Below are 19,113 nucleotides of genomic sequence, written 5' to 3' on the forward strand. Positions count from 1 at the left end.
AATTTTCTGCCTTGCCACCTGTTCTCTCTGCCAATGCCCTCCATCCTTGCTGCCCCGTGTGGGATCCCTGGAGACTCTGAGAGGGTCACACTGTAACTTTGAAACACCCATTTGGGGGCATTTGTATAAAGCTGAGAGTGATGTTGCCGGGAGGTTGCTATGACAATTTGCAAACAGTAGAGGGGATGGGTCCCCATTCAGATTTGAGTCTGCACTGGCTCAGGCCTGCACACGTGGTCTGGCCATTGGCCGCAGAATCCCAGGACAGACTTACCGGACCTAGGCCCCCAGGAGAACTTCAGAAACCAGGCAAATCTCAGGAAGAAAGCGCAAGGCGAGCTTCCCGCCTCCCGTCTCCCCTCCCGCTGAAGTAACAAAACCTGTGACCTTTGCACAAAGGCCTGTGCCACAGACCACACGAGACGGGTGTGAGAAGGGCAAGCAGTTTTTCCGTCTGCAAGGGAAAGAGAGGCTGTATATGGCAAAATAAAAAGGGAAATTCTCCACGTGTCTTGGATGGGAAAAGGAAAGACACTTTGTGTCTCTGGAGGAGAGGAATTGAAGGTATCGCTTGGGAAGGTGTGTCTCTCCCAGTGGCCGCGGAGGGAAAGGCTCGGAGTTGTTAAGGAAATGGGAGGTGTCTCTGATGTTTATTTTTGCCTAGCAACCCACAGCCAGCTGCTTCCCAGGCAGCCGTCCACACGCGCCTCGCTGCCTCCCCTCGTCCTAGCGACTGGAGAGTGGTCATTTGGTGTCAGTAAACCGGGGAGGGAGGATGTGTGGTGGACGTGGAGGTGGGAGGGCAGCCCCCTCCTTGGCCCACGTTCTGGGTCACCAGGCTAAGACCCGGCCCTCCAACGGGGCTAGACTTACCTTAGCCAGGTGGCCCTCACACAACTAAGTTATTTCCATGATCAGATGGGGCGATGGGGTGGTTAAGCCACTGGGACCCGGAAGGCGGGGAGGGGGGCGGGCAGCATTGTCTGTGAGCAGCCATTAGGTTCGGAAAGCTGAAAATGCAAACGTGTTTGGGGAAAGCGCCCGGCAGGGGAGGAGGGGGTTTCTGCAGCGATTTCGGCGGGAGGGAAGCGGTGGTGGGTTGCGCTGGGCGGGGAGAGGACGAGCCGGGGAGGGCAGAAGGTCGTTAGCTGAGGCGCCGAGGGGAGCCGTGCAGATGGCCGGAGGGGGAGGCGAAGGGCGAGCGGAGGCTGCGGAGTTTTCCGGGGAGTGGAGGGGTGTCGACGCCGACGACAGGGGGCGGGGGCGAGCGGGGAGGGACTTCGGTGGGCGGCTGGGTGGGGGAGGGGTGGGCGCGGGAGCCCGGGGGCGGGGCCTGCCCGGCGGCGGAGGGAGCGGGGGCGGGGCTGCCCTCCTGGGCCGGGCGGCGCGCGGGCGCCGGGCGAGTGTGCGCGGGGGCGCGCCTGCGCGGGCCCGGGAGGCGGCGCGCGGGCCCGGGAGGAGGCTCCCGAGCGAGTCGGCCCAGGCGGCGCAGCCCGCCGCTCCCCCGCGCCCTATGTGAGGGAATCGGGGAGGCCCGCGGCGCGCCGGGGAGGGCGAGGCATGTGCACGGGCCGGAGGGTGCTGCGGCCGCCCGAGGAAGAGGAGGACGGCGGCGGCGGCGAGGAGAGCGGGGGGCTCGCGGCGGCGGGCCCGGGCCGAGGGGATGCAGCGGACTGTGTGTGTCTGACTGTAGCTAACGCGAGGCGGCGAGGAGGCGCCGGAGATCCGCCAAAGGGGCGACCAGGGGGCGGCCGCGGTGGCGGCCGCGAGAAGTAGCAGCAGGACGGGCGGCGGCGGAGACGGCAGCCTTGAGATGCATTTTCTTCTCCAGCGGCCATGTTAACCAGGAAACCTTCGGCCGCCGCTCCCGCCGCCTACCCGACCGGTAAGGAGGCCCGGGCCCCGCGGCCCCCGCCGGCCCCCGGGCCAGCCCTCGTGGCGCCGGCGCCCGCTGCCAGCAGGACCTCGAACAAAGTCTGCGCCGCGGCTGGGCGGCGCGGGGTTCCCCGGGTGGACGGCGCGCCCTCGCCTCGGCTCATTGTTAACACGCGGGCCCCGAGGCTCCTCGGAGCTGAGCCCTCCGTCCGGACGGGAGCCGTTCCTGACCTCCCCAGTCCCGGGCTCTGCGATGCGGCGGCGCCCGGGTCGGCAGTCCAGTCGCGCTCCGGGCCTATGGACGCCCGCAGAGTGGACCGCCGGCCCGGCCCAGCCCGGCTCCCTGGCGGGGTCGCGAACTCGCTCGCGCGCGGGGAACCCTACTTAACTTTGCAGTCGCCGGAGCCCCGCCCGCGGGCGCGCCGGGTTTCTGCGTCCCGGGCCTCCCGCCGCTCCCCGGGCGCTCGCCCTCAAGGTCCCTGGCTCGGCCCGGGGGAGAGCGGGCTCCGCAGCCTGGAGGGGTGGGGTGGGGTGGGGCGGGGCCACGGGGTCCTAGTGACTTTCTCCCCCTTGACCCTCTTTTGTCTCCTCCCGCGCGTGGCTGCCAGGCCGAGGAGGGGACAGCGCCGTTCGCCAGCTTCAGGCTTCCCCGGGGCTCGGTGCGGGGGCCCCCCGGAACGGAGTGGGGACTGGCCCGCCTTCCCCCATCGCCCTGCCGCCTCTCCGAGCCAGCAACGCTGCCACCGCAGCCCACACGGTGAGACCCAGCCCGCGGGCGGCTGGGAGGGGGACGGGGGCCGGGGGCCGGGAGAGGGGCCCGGGGCACCAGCACCCGGACTTGGAGGGTTCTGCAGCCGGGAGACGGGAGAGAGGTCGAAGTGCGGGTGTCTCCACGCCGCTGGCCAGTGGCTTGTCCGGGACGCCGCCCTCTGGAACTTGGGCGAGCCCAAAGCTGCAGCCACAAAGGAGGATTCGTGGCACGGGCCCCTCACTTCCCCTCCGGAGCCCGCCCACCCCTGCGCTCCTCTTCCTTCGAACTTCCTCCGGCTCTTTTCCCCTCTTTTTTATTCCCCCGTCCTTGCTTCCTTGAGCTCGTTTCCCTGACCCGATAAACATCCCTCCCCCTCCGCCACCACGTTGGGTAGTGGATATTTATAGAAATAGATATGTGTTAGGGTCAGCCCGGCTGTCCTGCCCGGAAAATAGATCCCCCAAAGAGCCTCGCAGGCCTGGCCTCAGCCAGCAGGGAGCACCGCCAGTTGTCCCCCGCGTGTGGAAGCATGTTTTATGAGTGCTACAGGTTTGAGCATAGCAGAAATTGTAATTAACATTAACAAAAATAAGAGCCGCAGCCGCAGTCAAAACAAGCCACCCCTGTAGGTTTCTGCAGTTGGGTATTATTCAAAAGGAAAGGGCCAGCTTTGCTTCCCAGGGAGGTGGGAAGGGCAGGGCGCCTGACAGGGCCCAGAGGGAGGTGAGAGCCCAGCCCCAGACCGGTGGCTGCAGAGATGGGCAAGCTGGACTTGACTTCAGCGTGTACCTCTTTTCTCGGTCCCAGAGAGAGCCCTTGGATGGTGGCTGACAGCCTAGCGGAGCTGCGCACTGGAGGAGGTGATGGTTTCCAGGGTCTTGTTTACATATTCCTCTGGATCTTGCAGAGGAAACGCCTAAGATGGTTCTACATGAGGGGCGCTTGCTAGGGATATGGCTTTGTTTGCCAAGTGAAAGTTAAGTTCTTGTAGAAAAGGCTATTTCTAGCCTACAGCGGGATAGCTCTGAGGGTCATGTGCTCTGCGGAAACTTGTTTATCAGAGGAGAATTTGTGAGGGAATGGCCAAAGTGGAATGTTTTCTGTTAGACCTGATTATCTGTGTACAGTTCCACAGGAAAATGTTTTCCTGTTAAATCTTCTCTCTCTCTCTCCTTCTTTTTCTGTCTCTCATGACACATCTAGACCCAGGGGCTAAGAATTCACTGCACAGAAGTTAACCAATCTGTTGGGGCTGCGGTTGATGGAAGCGAATCAGTAGACTGCTGATTCTGCGTGTTCTTGTTGCGGGTGATGTTTTAGTTGAGAAATTGCCATTGGGTTTTAGGTGTTTCAGTTTGTTTGTTTGGTTTGGAATCATCTGACAACTTGGAAAGTATAGCATCCAGTTTTTTTCCATGTCTGAATGTAATCATATGACTTGGTGTCACCTGGAAATGAAATACTATGTGGTTTGCATCTGGATTCTGGTTTTCTAAGACTGGGCTTTGCTTGATCAGAACCTCTTTGCAAATGAGATGTGTATGAGATGATGAAAAATGAAAGGTGATTACTATAGGAGTAGTCTGTGGGAGACCAGAAATGAAAAGATTATGTGGGTGCTTCTCAGCTCTCCTAATGATAGTGCTTAAATTTTACTGTGGTATCTATTTGATTCACCTAAAACTTCAGTGTGCCATTGATTAGAAGCTTGGTTTTGAAAGTATGATCTTTGGTTCTGGTTGTTGTTTAGTTTTGATTTTATTTACACAATATTGCAGACTTTCTCAAATGGGTGAGTAAAAGGACCACGGGGTTTTATCTGGTTCTACGCCTTCATTTTATGGATGAGGAGAGCCGACAAGTTAACTGGTTTGGTCAAGATGCCTGAGCTAGTTTCTATGAAAGCTGGAGCTAAAGCCCAGGCCCTCCTGAGTCCAGCTTTACATACTGTTTGACTGCTAATTCTAGGAAATTGAACTGGTTTGGTTATAAATGCACAAACCTTAAAGATCCATGTTTCTGTATGTCTTTGAGATTTTTTAAAGTTTTTAGTTTTTAACTCCACAGCAGTTACAACTACAATAGCTATTAATGATTGAGTAGGGGAAGGGCATTATGAAGAAGAAACTAGTGTTTGCCTGTTTTCCCTTGTGAGTGATGATGTAGGTAGATAAATATATGACTATAAGAATTGTAAACTTTGGAATTTATCTAGTGCATTGCCCTCTTGTTCCTTGTCTCCATGGATATCTTGTATTTAGTCATTTTGTTTATGTCTTTTGGTCCTAAAAGCACACCTGGTAACTACTCTGATTCTTAATAGTTTTTTCTTTTTGATGTTTTATGGGGGATATTAATTTGCTTATTTTTAAAATTCTGAAATATTAGTCTTGTATCACTTTCATAACTGCTTAATGTTTAAAACACTCTCCAGTTACCAGTTTTACTGTTGTAAAATAATTGGAGTTGAAGAATGAATATTCCCACTTTAAAAAATAGTAGAGTTTGGTAGAAGAAAAGTAGACAGTTGACTCAGGGCCACACAGACCATCAGTGTTTGAGGAGGAGTTAAAATTCCAATCTTTTTGGACTCAGTTCTATTCCCATAACACTATATAGCATTTCTAAGATGACTCCAGTGAAATTTTAAAACTCCCAGAAATGTTAACATAGGGAAGTGTGTGCGATTTTCCCTTTTATTTTTGGAAGAGATTGAAACTACCAAATTGGCTAGACTATTGTTCTTACATAATTTTTAGTGCAAAAATGTTTCATGGTCAAAGAGGGCTTTTTTAGGTATCTATCTAACAGTTACATCCACTCACTGTGTTATTTTTAAATTCAACAGGCACTGTGCTAGGTAGGCATTGGCAGAAAAGGAAAAAGCAAGTAAGAGGTTTTAAACATCCTTAAGTTTATGGTATAGTCCTGGCCTATGTATTCTGGAAATGTTTTGGCATTTCTAGAGTTTTTTTCCCCCTTTTTATAGAACAGTTCATTGCGCTTCTGACCCAGGTTGTGATTGTAGAGTCCTATGGTGTTTAAGACAATATCCTCCTTTACTGGAGCCCCTCAAATGAATTTCCTTAACATCTGGAAAGTTTTTAAGATTCCACATGTCACTTTTAGGTATTTAGTTGATGCTATTATTCTTTTAACAGGCGGTCCTTGCCTCTGTGTCTCTGCTTATGTATTGCAGTCCTAACATTTTGTGACTTGAGTCACCAGGGACAAGTCTTAGTTCCCTGGGTGTTAACTTCATGTTTTCTTATGAAGGTACAAAGGTAGTTCTCAAGAATAACTCAAAGAGGTGAGAGTTAAAAAGGAGTTACTGACATACATTCTTCCATTCAGCAGAAATTGACTGAGTGCTTACTGTATGTTTGGATTTATGTCAGTAAGGATTTAAAAAGATAAGAGGTGACCCCACCCTGGAACTGCTCACATCCTGGTTGGTATATCAGGTGTGAAAACAGGTGTGAAATGAAATAAGTATTTTAATATATCAGTGCTCTGTAAGCACCCTGGAAGGGAAAAGGACCTTTTCCAAGAGGAGGTAAGAGTTGAACTGGCCTTTGAAGGGTGAATAGGAGTTTTCCACATAGCCCACTTTAGCAAGGAGATTTCAGGCAGCACTTGGAAAGGACAATGGTTCTAGCTCTCCTTTCAGTTCAGTTCAGTCGTGTCCAACTCTTTGCGACCCCATGAACTGCAGCACGCCAGGCCTCCCTGTCCATCACCAACTCCTGGAGTCCACCCAAACCCATGTCCATTGAGTTGGTGATGCCATCCAACCGTTTCATCCTCTCTTGTCCCCTTCTCCTCCTGCCCTCGATCTTTCCCAGTATCAGGGTCTTTTCAAATGAGTCAGCTCTTTGCATCGGGTGGCCAAAGTTCTGGAGTTTCAGCTTCAGCATCAGTCCTTCCAATGAACACCCAGGACTGATCTCCTTTAGGATGGACTGGTTGGATCTCCTTGCAGTCCAAGGGACTCTCAAGAGTCTGTTCCAACACCACAGTTCAAAAGCATCAATTCTTCAGCGCTCAGCTTTCTTCATAGTTCAACTCTCACATCCATACGTGACCACTGGAAAAATCATAGCCTTGACTAGACGGACCTTTGTTGACAAAGTAATGTCTCTGCTTACTCACTACTATACTAAGCACACTGTGCCTTTTACCTTGTTTAACCCTCCTAACGCCCCTAATGAGGCAGGTTTGTTACCCTCTTTATACCGATAAGGGCCCTGAGGTTCAGAGAGCTTAATTGCCTAAGGTCATATAGTTTGAAGTGGTGGAGCTTCGATTCATTTCCCTTGTGTCTAATTGAAAATCCCTGAACACCTAACCATTATGAAACATGACCTCACCGAAAAGAGAGGAATGTAAAAGAGTGGTGTCTCCACGGGTCATAGGAAATCCAGCTTATTATTCTCAGAGAGAGTGTGACCGTGGTAGGTGACACTAGAAAGACTCAGGTCATTTAGGCTCAGCATTTTAGAACCTCATGTTCTTGCCTGTGAGTTCTTGAGTTCTTCGTGGAAATGGAGTGCCCACATGAGCCTTAAGCAAAGTCAGGGGCAGTGTGAGTGACAGTTTTCAGTGGTAACTCAGAAACGGCGGAGAGAAGAGATGGTGAATTCTAGGCTTACAAGCAAAAGGACATGTGAGGAGGCAGCTTCCGTTGTCCCAGTAAAAGACACAAGAATGCCAGGTGGGATAGCATGGCTGGAGGGGAGTGGGTCAGTTAGAAATGACAGTGCGGCTTCATGGTGACTTGGGAAGGTACAGGAGATGTGGAGATGGACTGAGAGACTATTTGGGAGGGTGACTCAGTAGGTAAAGAATCTGCCTGCCAATGCAAGAGACCCAAATTTGATCCCTCTGTAGGGAAGATACCTTGGAGGAGGAAATAGCCACCCACTCCAGTATTCTTGCCTGAAAAATCCCATGGACATTGAAGCCTGTTGGGCTGCAGTCCACGGGGTCTCAAAGAGTTGGACACAGCTGAGTACAGCAGCACAGCCTTTTCTTGGTCAGAATTCAGGGTTATGGGAGGAGGAAGTGGTTTGAGTGGAAAAAGTGCAAGTTGAGTTTGAGTTGCCCATGAGGAAGGCAGCTGATCTGTAGTTGGACACAGCGAGTCTCGAGTTCAGGAGTCATGGATTGGGCTTGTCTAAGCTGGAGGTGTTCCAGGAGAGTTCCGGGAGTGAAAAGCCATGAGCAACTTGAGGCTTGAACTCTGGGGGAACCCTGGAACCCTCCTTGATTGCTGCTGTGGAGGAGACCAAGAGAAGGTAGTTGGGAGAGACAGAAGGTCATCCAGTTCATTGGCAAACTCTAGTTCTAGTCACTCAGCTTTTGTGATGGTATTTTAAATTATGCAGAACATTAAAAATGCTATTATAAAAATTGACGTCGGTTTCTGAAGCTCAGAATGTTTTACTTTACCCTCTTTTTAGAACTTCTTATAGCTCCAAGGTCAATTTTGTCCCCATTGAAGCCTCATGCTTTTGTCCTGTGTATACTGGTAATGTTGGTTTTTCTTCTGAAATCTCTCCAGGCTGCCCTGAAGAGAATGGTTCTCTAGGAGACATATATTTCTAATTTCAGGTCCTTTCATTCCTGGTACTTGAAAGACCACAGTGGGGAGGAGGAGAGGTACAGAGAGTGAGGCTTGGACAAAAAGCATTGGACAAGCCTGTACTACTTTTATATATATATCCAGGACTTCCCTAATTCATTTTTGTGAACTGCTTTGCTTTTGGCAAAGAATGAGGATAAAATAACTTGTCTAGCTACAATGACAGGAGACAAGTTCATTTAGCATAGAATATCATCTGTGAGCTTAGTAGAAGGGTTCAACTAGAAGTCTTGCAGAAATCTAAGAAGTAAAATCCCTCAGTCATTGAAATCACACTTCAGACAGGCCCAAGTACTGAACTGTATTCTCCTTTGTTTTAGAAGCTTGCAGAGAGAAAGCGCATGCCTCAGATAGTGCATCAGTTAAAGAAAATTTGAAGGTCGTGGACTCCTAGTAAGAAGGACATGGAATTTCATTTTGTAATCTAGGTAGTGTCAAACCATTTCTTGAATTATGATATTACATAGAACACTTCTACGCATTTAGTGATATTTAAAGCCCAAGAGATAGGGTTTAGGAAATGATGGGGAAAAGACTGAAAGTTGAGGACTTCAGATAATTGACCGTATACTCCTGAAGGGCTGTGTGGCCAGACCTCAGAGAACACTGAATGAACGAGATGGATTGCAAACAGCAAGTTGATCTTTAAGCTTTCATATTAAAAAAATCACCTACTGGGATGCTTTTAAGACTTGTGAGTTATTGTCTGAGGCTGGCAAGAATTCCTAACTGGGAGGGGATCCTGGCTGTTAGTTTTCTTCCACCCCTCACTTCTTGGCCATAATAATGCTTGAGAGAAATCCCAAGTAGATTCTCTGTAAGAAGGCTGGGGCCCCCTGGCTTATGCCATCACTTTTGTTCATACAGGAATGTTCAGGGATGGCTTGTGTGCCTGAAATAGAAACCGCTACATTGTATTCCTTGTTGGAAAGTGAGTATCCCAGCAGCAGGGAGAAATACATGTTTTGAGAGAGCCAAGCCATTGACCAAAGGAAGGCCCAAGTGTGGCAGTTGGATTGTTGGGCTGGATGGCCTTAAATGGTCATCACAGTCAGTAAAGCCCAGAGACTTAAAATAGGTTTGGGGTTTACAAGATACTACGGTACATATCTACATGGGAATCTTTTCCAGCCTAAAAGTACAATTCTCTTTGCTTCTGGATCATGTACTTTGCTACGTGTAATTAGTTTGATTTGCAAGTAGTGGAGAAGACCAGAAATGAAGACAGCAGTGCTCTCAGAATAGAGCTAGATGCCAAAGATGGAGTAGTAAACAAGACCGACCTGGTCCCTGCCCTCATGGTAATAAAGAAGCTACTAAGTGAAGTGTGAAAAATGCTGTAATCCGGGGGCGGGAGAGCCCATAGAGTGCCGACGTGTTCATGCTCTTTCTGTATCCTTTCATCTCGATATTAAGTATGGGTTGAATGGAATGTCTGTGATACCACAATGCCTGTGCTAAATGTTAGGTAGAGAACGATGGCCAAGAAACCTGATCTCTGCCTCCAGTGAGAACTAAAAACTCTTAAGGACCCTGAAAATGTGTACAGCAAACTCTTTGTTAGGTGCAGCAGTTCTGGGGTCCTTTCTTTTTTTCCAGATCCCTAGTTCCGTAGCCATCCCCAGCCCCTCAGCCTCCTCCGCCTCTGTCTGAGGCTGTCTGCATCACCACGTCCACTCCCCCTGTGGTGGTGTCGGTGAGGTCCCTGCTGCATGCACAACTCTTTTCTTTTGAAGAAACCTGATACCGACTGTACATTCAAACCCAGTTGGATTTCGTGAAGGTGGGGGTGGGAGCCAGCTTATAAAATGGCCCTTGGGAGCGAACCGCTTCTGCCCACTGATGTTGCCCCTCTGCATTCCAGATCGGCAGTGGTAAGCACACGATGAATGACCACCTACACGTCAGCAGCCACGGACAGATCCAGGTTCAGCAGCTGTTTGAGGACAACAGTAACAAGCGGACCGTGCTCACGACACAGCCGAATGGGCTGACCGCGGTGGGCAAAACGGGGCTACCAGTGGTGCCGGAGCGGCAGCTGGACAGCATCCACCGCCGGCAGGGGAGTTCCACCTCTCTGAAGTCTCTGGAAGGCATGGGGAAGGTGAAGGCCAGCCCCATGACGCCCGAGCAAGCGATGAAGCAATACATGCAAAAACTAACCAGCTTTGAACACCATGAGATTTTCAGCTACCCCGAAATATACTTCTTGGGTCCAAATGCAAAGAAGCGCCAGGGCATGACAGGCGGGCCCAACAACGGTGGCTATGACGACGACCAGGGATCCTACGTGCAGGTGCCCCACGACCACGTGGCTTACAGGTACGAGGTCCTCAAGGTCATTGGGAAGGGGAGCTTTGGGCAGGTGGTCAAGGCCTACGACCACAAAGTCCACCAGCACGTGGCCCTGAAGATGGTGCGGAACGAGAAGCGCTTCCACCGGCAGGCGGCCGAGGAGATCCGCATCCTGGAGCACCTGCGTAAGCAGGACAAGGACAACACCATGAACGTCATCCACATGCTGGAGAACTTCACCTTCCGCAACCACATCTGCATGACCTTCGAGCTGCTCAGCATGAACCTCTATGAGCTCATCAAGAAGAACAAGTTCCAAGGCTTTAGTCTGCCTCTGGTCCGCAAGTTCGCCCACTCCATCCTGCAGTGCCTGGATGCTCTGCACAAAAACAGGATAATTCACTGTGACTTGAAGCCCGAGAACATTTTATTGAAGCAGCAGGGCAGAAGCGGGATTAAAGTGATTGATTTTGGCTCCAGCTGTTACGAGCACCAGCGGGTCTACACATACATCCAGTCCCGTTTCTACCGGGCCCCAGAAGTGATCCTTGGCGCAAGGTACGGGATGCCCATCGACATGTGGAGCCTGGGCTGCATCCTCGCAGAGCTCCTGACCGGTTACCCCCTCTTGCCTGGGGAGGATGAAGGGGACCAGCTGGCCTGTATGATTGAACTACTGGGCATGCCCTCCCAGAAACTGCTGGATGCATCCAAACGAGCCAAAAATTTTGTGAGCTCCAAGGGTTATCCTCGTTATTGCACTGTCACGACTCTCTCAGACGGCTCCGTGGTTCTCAACGGTGGCCGTTCCCGGAGGGGGAAACTGAGGGGCCCACCGGAGAGCAGAGAGTGGGGGAATGCACTGAAGGGGTGTGACGACCCCCTCTTCCTTGACTTCTTAAAACAGTGTTTAGAATGGGATCCTGCAGTTCGCATGACCCCTGGCCAGGCTTTGCGGCACCCCTGGCTGAGGAGGCGGCTGCCAAAGCCTCCGACGGGGGAGAAGACGTCTGTGAAGAGGATCACTGAGAGCACTGGTGCTATCACATCCATTTCCAAGTTACCTCCACCTTCCAGCTCAGCTTCCAAACTGAGGACTAATCTGGCACAGATGACAGATGCCAATGGGAATATTCAGCAGAGGACAGTATTGCCAAAACTGGTTAGCTGAGCTGAGCCCCCCGATGCTGGTAATTCTGAAAGATAACGACATTGCTGAGCCTTATTGGGTTGAAAAAGAGTAGCTCAGACTTGTTTTTATTTGCTCAATAACTCGACTCATTTGTATCTTTTCGGCACTTGTTTTAATGTAAGAAAGTTGTTTTGTTTTATAAAATACATGGGGACAATGCTTTAAGTTTTTATACTTTCTGAAACTGTTTTTGTGTTCTAAAAGTACGATGCGCCTTACTGTAACTAGTGTGGCAGAGTAATAAACATCAGTGGCAGGCCATTGATCACGTCGTGACTGCCGCGCATCTACAGATCGGTGTCAGAGACATTCACTATGTCTTCATGGTTCATAGTGTATTCTCCCCCAGGTGATTGCCTCTGAAGGGCCCCCGCACCCCCACGCCCTTCTCTCTCCACACTCCAGGTTCATGCACAGGTGCAGCATGTCCTGCTTCGTTTTCCGTAAGTTACCTGGCTGGTAGTGACGGTGGGAGGAGGATGATCAGGACGAAAATTGTAAGAAAAACTGCACCTTAGAGGTTTTTTTTTCCCTGAAATAGTGCTCAGAGACAAAATCCCCACAGTTGAAACGCCCAGTTAGCATTTTGACGTTCTGAAGGCCAGCCAAGCAGACCTGGTGGATGAATGGAAATGCGTGTGTCCCTCCAAATTCTCCAGTGTGATCAGCGAGCTGTTTTGCGAAGAAGTCTCGTTTAACAGAATTTGGTTTTGCGCCTAAAGTTAGAAATGTATTCCATGAACTAACTGTTCTTCCCTTCTCTTTGCTTTTCTCCCCACTGTTCCTCTTTCACCACACATCTGTTGCTTGCATCTAATTTCTTTTTCTTCCTTCAAATACATATCCCAGACTGTTAATACAGAAAAGAGACATTTTTAGCTGTGATTATGACCATCTTTTTCATGTTCCAATTTAAAAAAGAACAGCCTAACTACTTAAGGTGGGGATTTCCATAGTTCCAAAGACGGTTTAGCAGATTTGAGTGAGTTCACACTTCAGGTGCCACAGTAAGGTTCTTTTAGCCTGGGAAAGCATCACCTCTTTAAAAAGAAAGAGGGTTGAAAATCCTCTTCATGAACAGACATAATTGTCCTTGTCCAGCAAGGCCAATTTTAACAAATTCTAAGGAGGAAAAGTTCAGCCTCAAGTTAAATGGTTTGACTTACTCTATGCATCATTAGAAGAACCACAGACATTGCATTCCTCTGTTTTATTTTACTTTGGTTTGGATTGCACTTGATTGTTTTTGTGGGAATGACACTTTACCTGGAAAAGTAACTCTTGAGAGTTAGGTAAAAGAATATTTTCTCCTCTGAATAAGAATTATTTTCACAGTGAAAATTTCAGTATTTTATCACTAATGTATGAGCAGTGATACATAGCGGTTTCAAGGCACGTGGAAAAAAATTTAGTTATGTGCAATTTAATATAGAAAGATTTCTGCCTGTTTGGACAATAGGTTTGGGTAGTATAAAATAGGATAAATACTCTTTTATATGCACAGATATTATTGTATGGATTGCCTGTAAATTGATTTACAAGTACTTAAAGCATGGTCCCCAGTGAGGCCAAGAAAGTTTCCGGTTAAGTTCTTTTAATATTAATCCTACAGTTTCTCTTGCTTTAAAAAAGAGAGTAGTTTTGAACAAAACACTTTACTTATCTTGAGACTTTGTCAGTTGATGGTGGAGAAAAATGCTCAGGAAATATTACAGATATTTGCCAAAAAATCAGTAATAAGATTAGCTTATTAATAAGGTAGTGGTGTTGATATTTGCTTTACTATTTAAGGTTGTCACTGATTAATTTATACTTCTGTATTTAGAAATTATAGGCTTCTTTCCCCTAGTCAAATTCTTTAGCCTGTTGTACACATTTCTGTGTAATCTGTGGAAGTGCAATAATGTTAGTAAGTTGCATTTTAAATGATGCTCATGTGATCAGTCAGTGGCTTATAGAATTTAAAGATTGTGTATTATTAAAATTTTGGCTTAAAGGCATAAGAAGTGTAAGACTTGTGGTGGCTTTTTAAAACCATAAGCCTCTTAATGATGGTTAGCGTCTTTAGGTCATTAAAACAAACAGAAGCATGAAGGCTATTTCCCCCTTGCAATGCTCCTCTTCTGCCGTAGCCACTCCCAAGATTTTCACTGAAATAAATGAACCTGAGCCTGCCATTAATATGAATTTCCCTATAGAATGATTATCCATGTTAAAATTTATAAACAGACTAATACTCCTCCCCCACCACACAGAACTGGTTCTTAAGATGCCAACAGTGCATTTGTGACTACCTTTATTCACAAATGTAACCGGAAACTTTTCAGCCAAACTAAAACTGCAGCACTATGGGGCTCCCCCCATACCGCACCTCCTAAATACAGTGAAATTTCCCTTATTCACAGAGAGCCACCACGTTCAGTGTTTAGTGATAGAGCTGCTTTTTAAGTCTAGCTTAGTTACAATGTCAGAAAAGAAAAAGACAAATGTTGCATCGTTGAGATTTTAAAACATAAACCAATGAAGGGCTCTGATAGGCTACTAGGAGTTGGCTTGGAAACAGTCCTTGGTCTCACAGGTTGCCATTGTCTAGGGATGTCTGAGCTGTTTTCAGATTGAGGAAGAGCACAGCGTGGTTTGGTCTTCGGTTGTGGTCTCATCTGGCTCCGTTTCTTGCACCCCCAGAGCGTGCATTACCACTTACGTGTACTGCTACAACAGTGATGCAAGACAGTGTAGGTTAACAGTAGAGGAGAACTTGTGCCCTTAGTGATAACAATGTGCCTTTTGTTCTGAATGCCATGTTGTAGGGCATGCATTTTTTGGCCTCTTTAACTCTTTGAATACTAGGCAGTAAGAATGGAACCCACCTCTGCAAAGAGACATCTGTCTTAAACATCCAGATACTTGCTAGCCTTAATAGAAACCATAAGGCATAAATCATCGTCAGGCACCAAAAAAGGTCGCCACTGGTTAGTTAGACATGGAATTCCTATGTTTAAGGGGTTAAAGATGGTCTTTGTTGTATCTTAACATCAGACTGATTTTTTAAATGATATTTTTTTTTTGTTATGCTAACACTAGACAAAAATCGACTGTATTTGTAAAAATTTACCTCAAACCATTTAATTTTATAGTGTGATTAATCCCAGGGCATTTGGTATGAACCAAAGTGCATTCCTTTTATATATGCCTGGCTCTAGTAAGGATGGCCAGGGATTTTTACAATTTGGGTGCAAGGCACTTAAGCCACTTTTAAACTTACTAGGTGGTTTGGAGTCATGTGGAAGGACTCCATCAGAATGTTAGGAAACACTTTAGGCATCAGTAGCATTGGGCCATATTGGAATCTTCAAAGTGTGAATTATTTTCAAGAGAGCATTCATTTTTGTAATTTATCTCATCAAGAATATTCTGGTAAGCAGAAGACTTAAAACTGATTTGGTTGGTAAAGGTTTTAATATTGCCCAACATAATGCTGTGGTAGCATTAAAAAAAAAAAGTATTTGTGAACTCTGTTTCTTAGGGGCTTGTACATCTCTGCTATGGACATAGATAAAATTAATTGTAATTATACTCAGCTCAACTGCTACAGTTATGTCTAGGCAGTGGCTTGGGTTTCTATCGAGCAACAACTTAGACACGTGACTGTAATATGCTGCAACTGTGTGTACTGAAAATATGTGAAAATGGTTGAATGTGGACTGTGTATATATGTATGTAAAAATTTCTGTGAGAAGCTGCTGTCGCCACTTAACATGAAATATGTTCTAGTGGATTTTAATCCTAGTGGCCAGTTCTATGATACTGTATGTATTGTATAGCTGATGACAGGAGTAAGACTGTTCAGTGAATATTTGTTAAATTTTATTGTCGTGGCCAGAGATAATTTCAGAATAAAATTTTAATGTCCTACCTTACTTTTCTCCCCTTTTCTAACTGTAATTTTATTCTTGATCTATTTCTGGTGTTAGTCTTGGTCTGGTAGCCTGGAGAGAGTTTAGAATACAAATATTTTTCAGCAATCACAGATTATTTTTTTTATTAGTTCCATATAAAAGTACAAATGCCAAGTCAGAAAGGCTAGAGTTTTAATTAGATCACTCTTGCTTTTTCTCAATGTATTCGGTTCTTTACCTTTAGTTTTTTTGTGAGCCTCTGCTATATTCTCTATCTTATATTTAGTATCTTGCTAGAACATCAGATCTTTTTGTGTGTGTTTGTTTTTTAATTTCTTTTTAATTTTCAGGGCCGTGGGAGCAGAGTTGAAATTATTTCCCACTGGTCTTCATTCTTCCCTGTACTTAAAGTCCTGGTAAATTATTCTTAATGTGCTCTCACAAGCTCCCCCATATTTTTTTTAATGCTTATGCTTTTGCAGTTTTTGTACTCGGTGGTCTCTTTGGTTCACATTTTTGGGAGTTTTTCGTGGCTCCTCTAGTCAGGGCTGGAACAGAAAATAAGGCCTGTGAACTGCAGCTAGCTCATGATTTGTCAAATTCAGTTAATACCAAGCGGAGAGTTTACTCCCAGATGACAGTGAGCAGATGCTGTGGTAATTTGTCAGACATTGCAGGGTTATTGTGTAGATAAATATTTCCCTCTTGTGGAAAGAACTACCTCACATTTTTATTTACACCCGTCCTGCCACCTATAGCAGAGGAACTTAGTGTGGCTTCCTGCAGCAGAAGGGGGCTGTGCTGAAAACAAGGGCATGCAATAGGAGTTCCCAGCCCCAGACTTGGTCTTATCACAGCCTAGGCCATGGACTTCTGTAACTGCTTCTCTTGTTTCTCAGAGTTCTTACCCAGTGAAAAACTACCAACCAACCAAGAAACCCAGTATATTTGATACAGATTTTTAAGAGATGTGCATTATGTATGAAAATGAAAGTTTATGCTAAAGCTACAGTTCAAAATATTGTCCAGATTTGACAGAGCAGATGATAGTTTTTCTTCATTCTCTATCATCAGATCCTCTGAAAGCTCTTTCGTAAATTGAATTTCTGTAACCTTTTTCCTTTTGGAATAAATACACAAATATGCTTGGAACCTCAAAGTTGTCTTCAAACCAGCATTGGAGGGTGTTCCTAGCTGGCATTGGTATTGATCTTTTAGAGCAAGAGAAATCAGTTTATTTTCTGTTTTGGAAAAAGAACTGTTGAGAGAGTTTTGAAAAAAGGGTGTTTGTGACTTTGTTTCATTGCTGTTTTAAAAAAGTTTGAATTACGTTGCATTTCCTTTGGGCCATTAGGCAAATAAACACTTGTCATGAGTGATGTTTAACACCTTCCAAAATGAAAAATGACTTGCCAGCACATTACACATACAAAAGAAAATTGCATCTTACTGCAAAGGATTTGGTTTATTTGGTTTGACTTTGACTTGGTGTTTTGCTGTGGTCACATCCTTAATATCTGTGCTACATTTAGTATATATGGGAAGAAGAAACATAATTGCCATACCTTTGCATCTCAAGGACGTTTAATGAGCAAACTAATAAATTAATATTCATTTCTTTGAGGAAAGCTGACATTTTAGGAGTATTAACTAGCCATCTATAGAAGGGAGCAACAAGATAAATAATAACTCCCATGTGTTCCAGAGCTTCTTGTATGCTCTTTATGAAGAAAGCCTCTCAGATCTCATGGTGGTGTATGAACATCACTTCAGCCTTATTCATCTTTCTGAACTGTAATTACCCTAATTTGATATTTGAGGAAACTGAAGTGCCTTGCTCCAAAGTGACTGCAAAAAACTGGGCCTCAGGTTGCAATCAGATGAGCTTTGGTCTCGGACAATAAAGGAAAATCCCTAATTGTACATCACAACCAAAAATTTAGAAAGGGGAGAGAATTTGAGCTAGCAATGGGCGTTTCTATTATTTGAATAAATTGTGTATCAGTTTCCAGGAATATTTTTTAAAAGGGGAGAAACTACAAAGAAAAAAAAAAGCAAAATGAAGCTGAGGACCAAGAGTAGCTTAGTTTCTTTTGGCATATCTAATAACTAAATGCACTGCCAGCACACCCTTCAGTTAATTTAAGAAAGAGGGACTTCTCATATTGCCATATGGGGGAAGATTAATTACAATGGCTTTATTCTTTATTGTTCTTAACATATGCTTTTACATTTGAATGTATGAAAATATTTTTTGACTCTTCACTAAATCTCAGGGATTGAAAGTTAAATTTGACTGACTAGCAGCAGGTAAATCTCTTAAATTCAAACTTACTCAGGTTTCCTCTCCTTTGCCTCCCTATTTAAGAAACAGAATGCCTGCCAAAGAAATATATAAAAATTAAAATTCCAAATATAATTTTAAAATACCAAATTGTAAATAAAGCAATTTTACACACAGAAATATTGTGTCTTTCCTTGCTTTTTACTCCAAATTACTTCCCCTTCTAAGTTTGAGGAGTTTTAAGTATCTAAATTATTTCTTCACTTACAGAAATGAAGTGTGTTGTTTACAAAACAAAAACCCATGAACAGGCTTGCATCATTTAAAGTAAGAGTTTATTAATAGTTTTCTGTTGTTTAGGGGGAAATAGATTAGCGTACAAGCAGTTTATAAAGATTTTCAGGAAAAAGTGTATGGGTACGTTTGGACTGATATTTTTATCCTTTTTTTCTGAAGAGGGATACCAGCCTAATTTACCTTTTATCTAGAGTTCGATTTATTTGAATTTTTGGCTTGAGTAGCCTTAAATTTTAAAAAAGAACACAAAAACCACCACCCCCAGATGTCCATCTTATTAATATCTATTGTAGATGGCATTCATTTGTCAAATATTTATTAAACGCCTGCTACATGTCAGGTATTATTTAGGTACTAATGATAAATGTTGGTGAACAAAACAGTTCGTACCTTTAGGTTTTTAGACTGGGAAACAAGCCGTTAGACAAGTAAATATATGAATAAATACTGTTGTAAGTGTAAAAATCTGTAAAGAAAAAGTACAGTGGTGCTGTGTAGTGTGGATAATGAAAGTGGGGAGGTTGCGTTGTATGGATCAAGAAAGGCTTCACTAGTGAACAGAGCTTTTGTGAACAGAGGAAGGAGAGCATGGACAGAAATACTGAGCTAAGCGCAAGGCATGTGTGAGCGATTAAAGGAAGGTCCTTGCAGCTGAAACTTGCAAGATCCCCAAGAATGAGAGAACCTGGCGTGACATGAAGCAGGGGCGCTAACTGGGCACCAGGCCATGCCAAGCCTTGTAGGTGCTGTCAAAGATTTTGGTCTTTATCCTATGTGCAAGCAACCGTGGGCTTTTAAGGAGGAAAATGCCATGAGCAGATGGGCTCTCCCTGGCTGTTTTTAACAGAATGTGCTGAGCCGGGTCAGAATAGAGGA

The 19,113-nt window shown here is 45.9% G+C and overlaps 1 protein-coding gene across 1 annotated transcript; it reads left to right on the forward strand.

Moving 5' to 3' along the window:
- Positions 1-1,446: 1,446 nt before the first annotated feature.
- Positions 1,447-17,759, forward strand: DYRK2 (dual specificity tyrosine phosphorylation regulated kinase 2). Its single transcript, XM_043446366.1, has 3 exons — positions 1,447-1,885; positions 2,484-2,632; positions 10,135-17,759. Exons 1-3 carry the CDS (start codon positions 1,837-1,839, stop codon positions 11,734-11,736), a joined length of 1,800 nt encoding a protein of 599 aa, XP_043302301.1. The 5' UTR covers positions 1,447-1,836; the 3' UTR covers positions 11,737-17,759.
- Positions 17,760-19,113: the final 1,354 nt, after the last annotated feature.

Source organism: Cervus canadensis, chromosome 25 (assembly GCF_019320065.1).
Source record: "Cervus canadensis isolate Bull #8, Minnesota chromosome 25, ASM1932006v1, whole genome shotgun sequence".
NCBI lineage: Eukaryota > Metazoa > Chordata > Mammalia > Artiodactyla > Cervidae > Cervus > Cervus canadensis.

Coding starts and splice junctions, on each gene's coding strand:
- DYRK2 (XM_043446366.1), top strand. CDS start 1,837: ATGTTAACCAGGAAACCTTCGGCCGCCGCTCCCGCCGCCTACCCGACC. Junction 1,886..2,483: donor TCCCGCCGCCTACCCGACCG/GTAAGGAGGCCC, acceptor CGTGGCTGCCAG/GCCGAGGAGGGGACAGCGCC. Junction 2,633..10,134: donor CTGCCACCGCAGCCCACACG/GTGAGACCCAGC, acceptor TCTGCATTCCAG/ATCGGCAGTGGTAAGCACAC.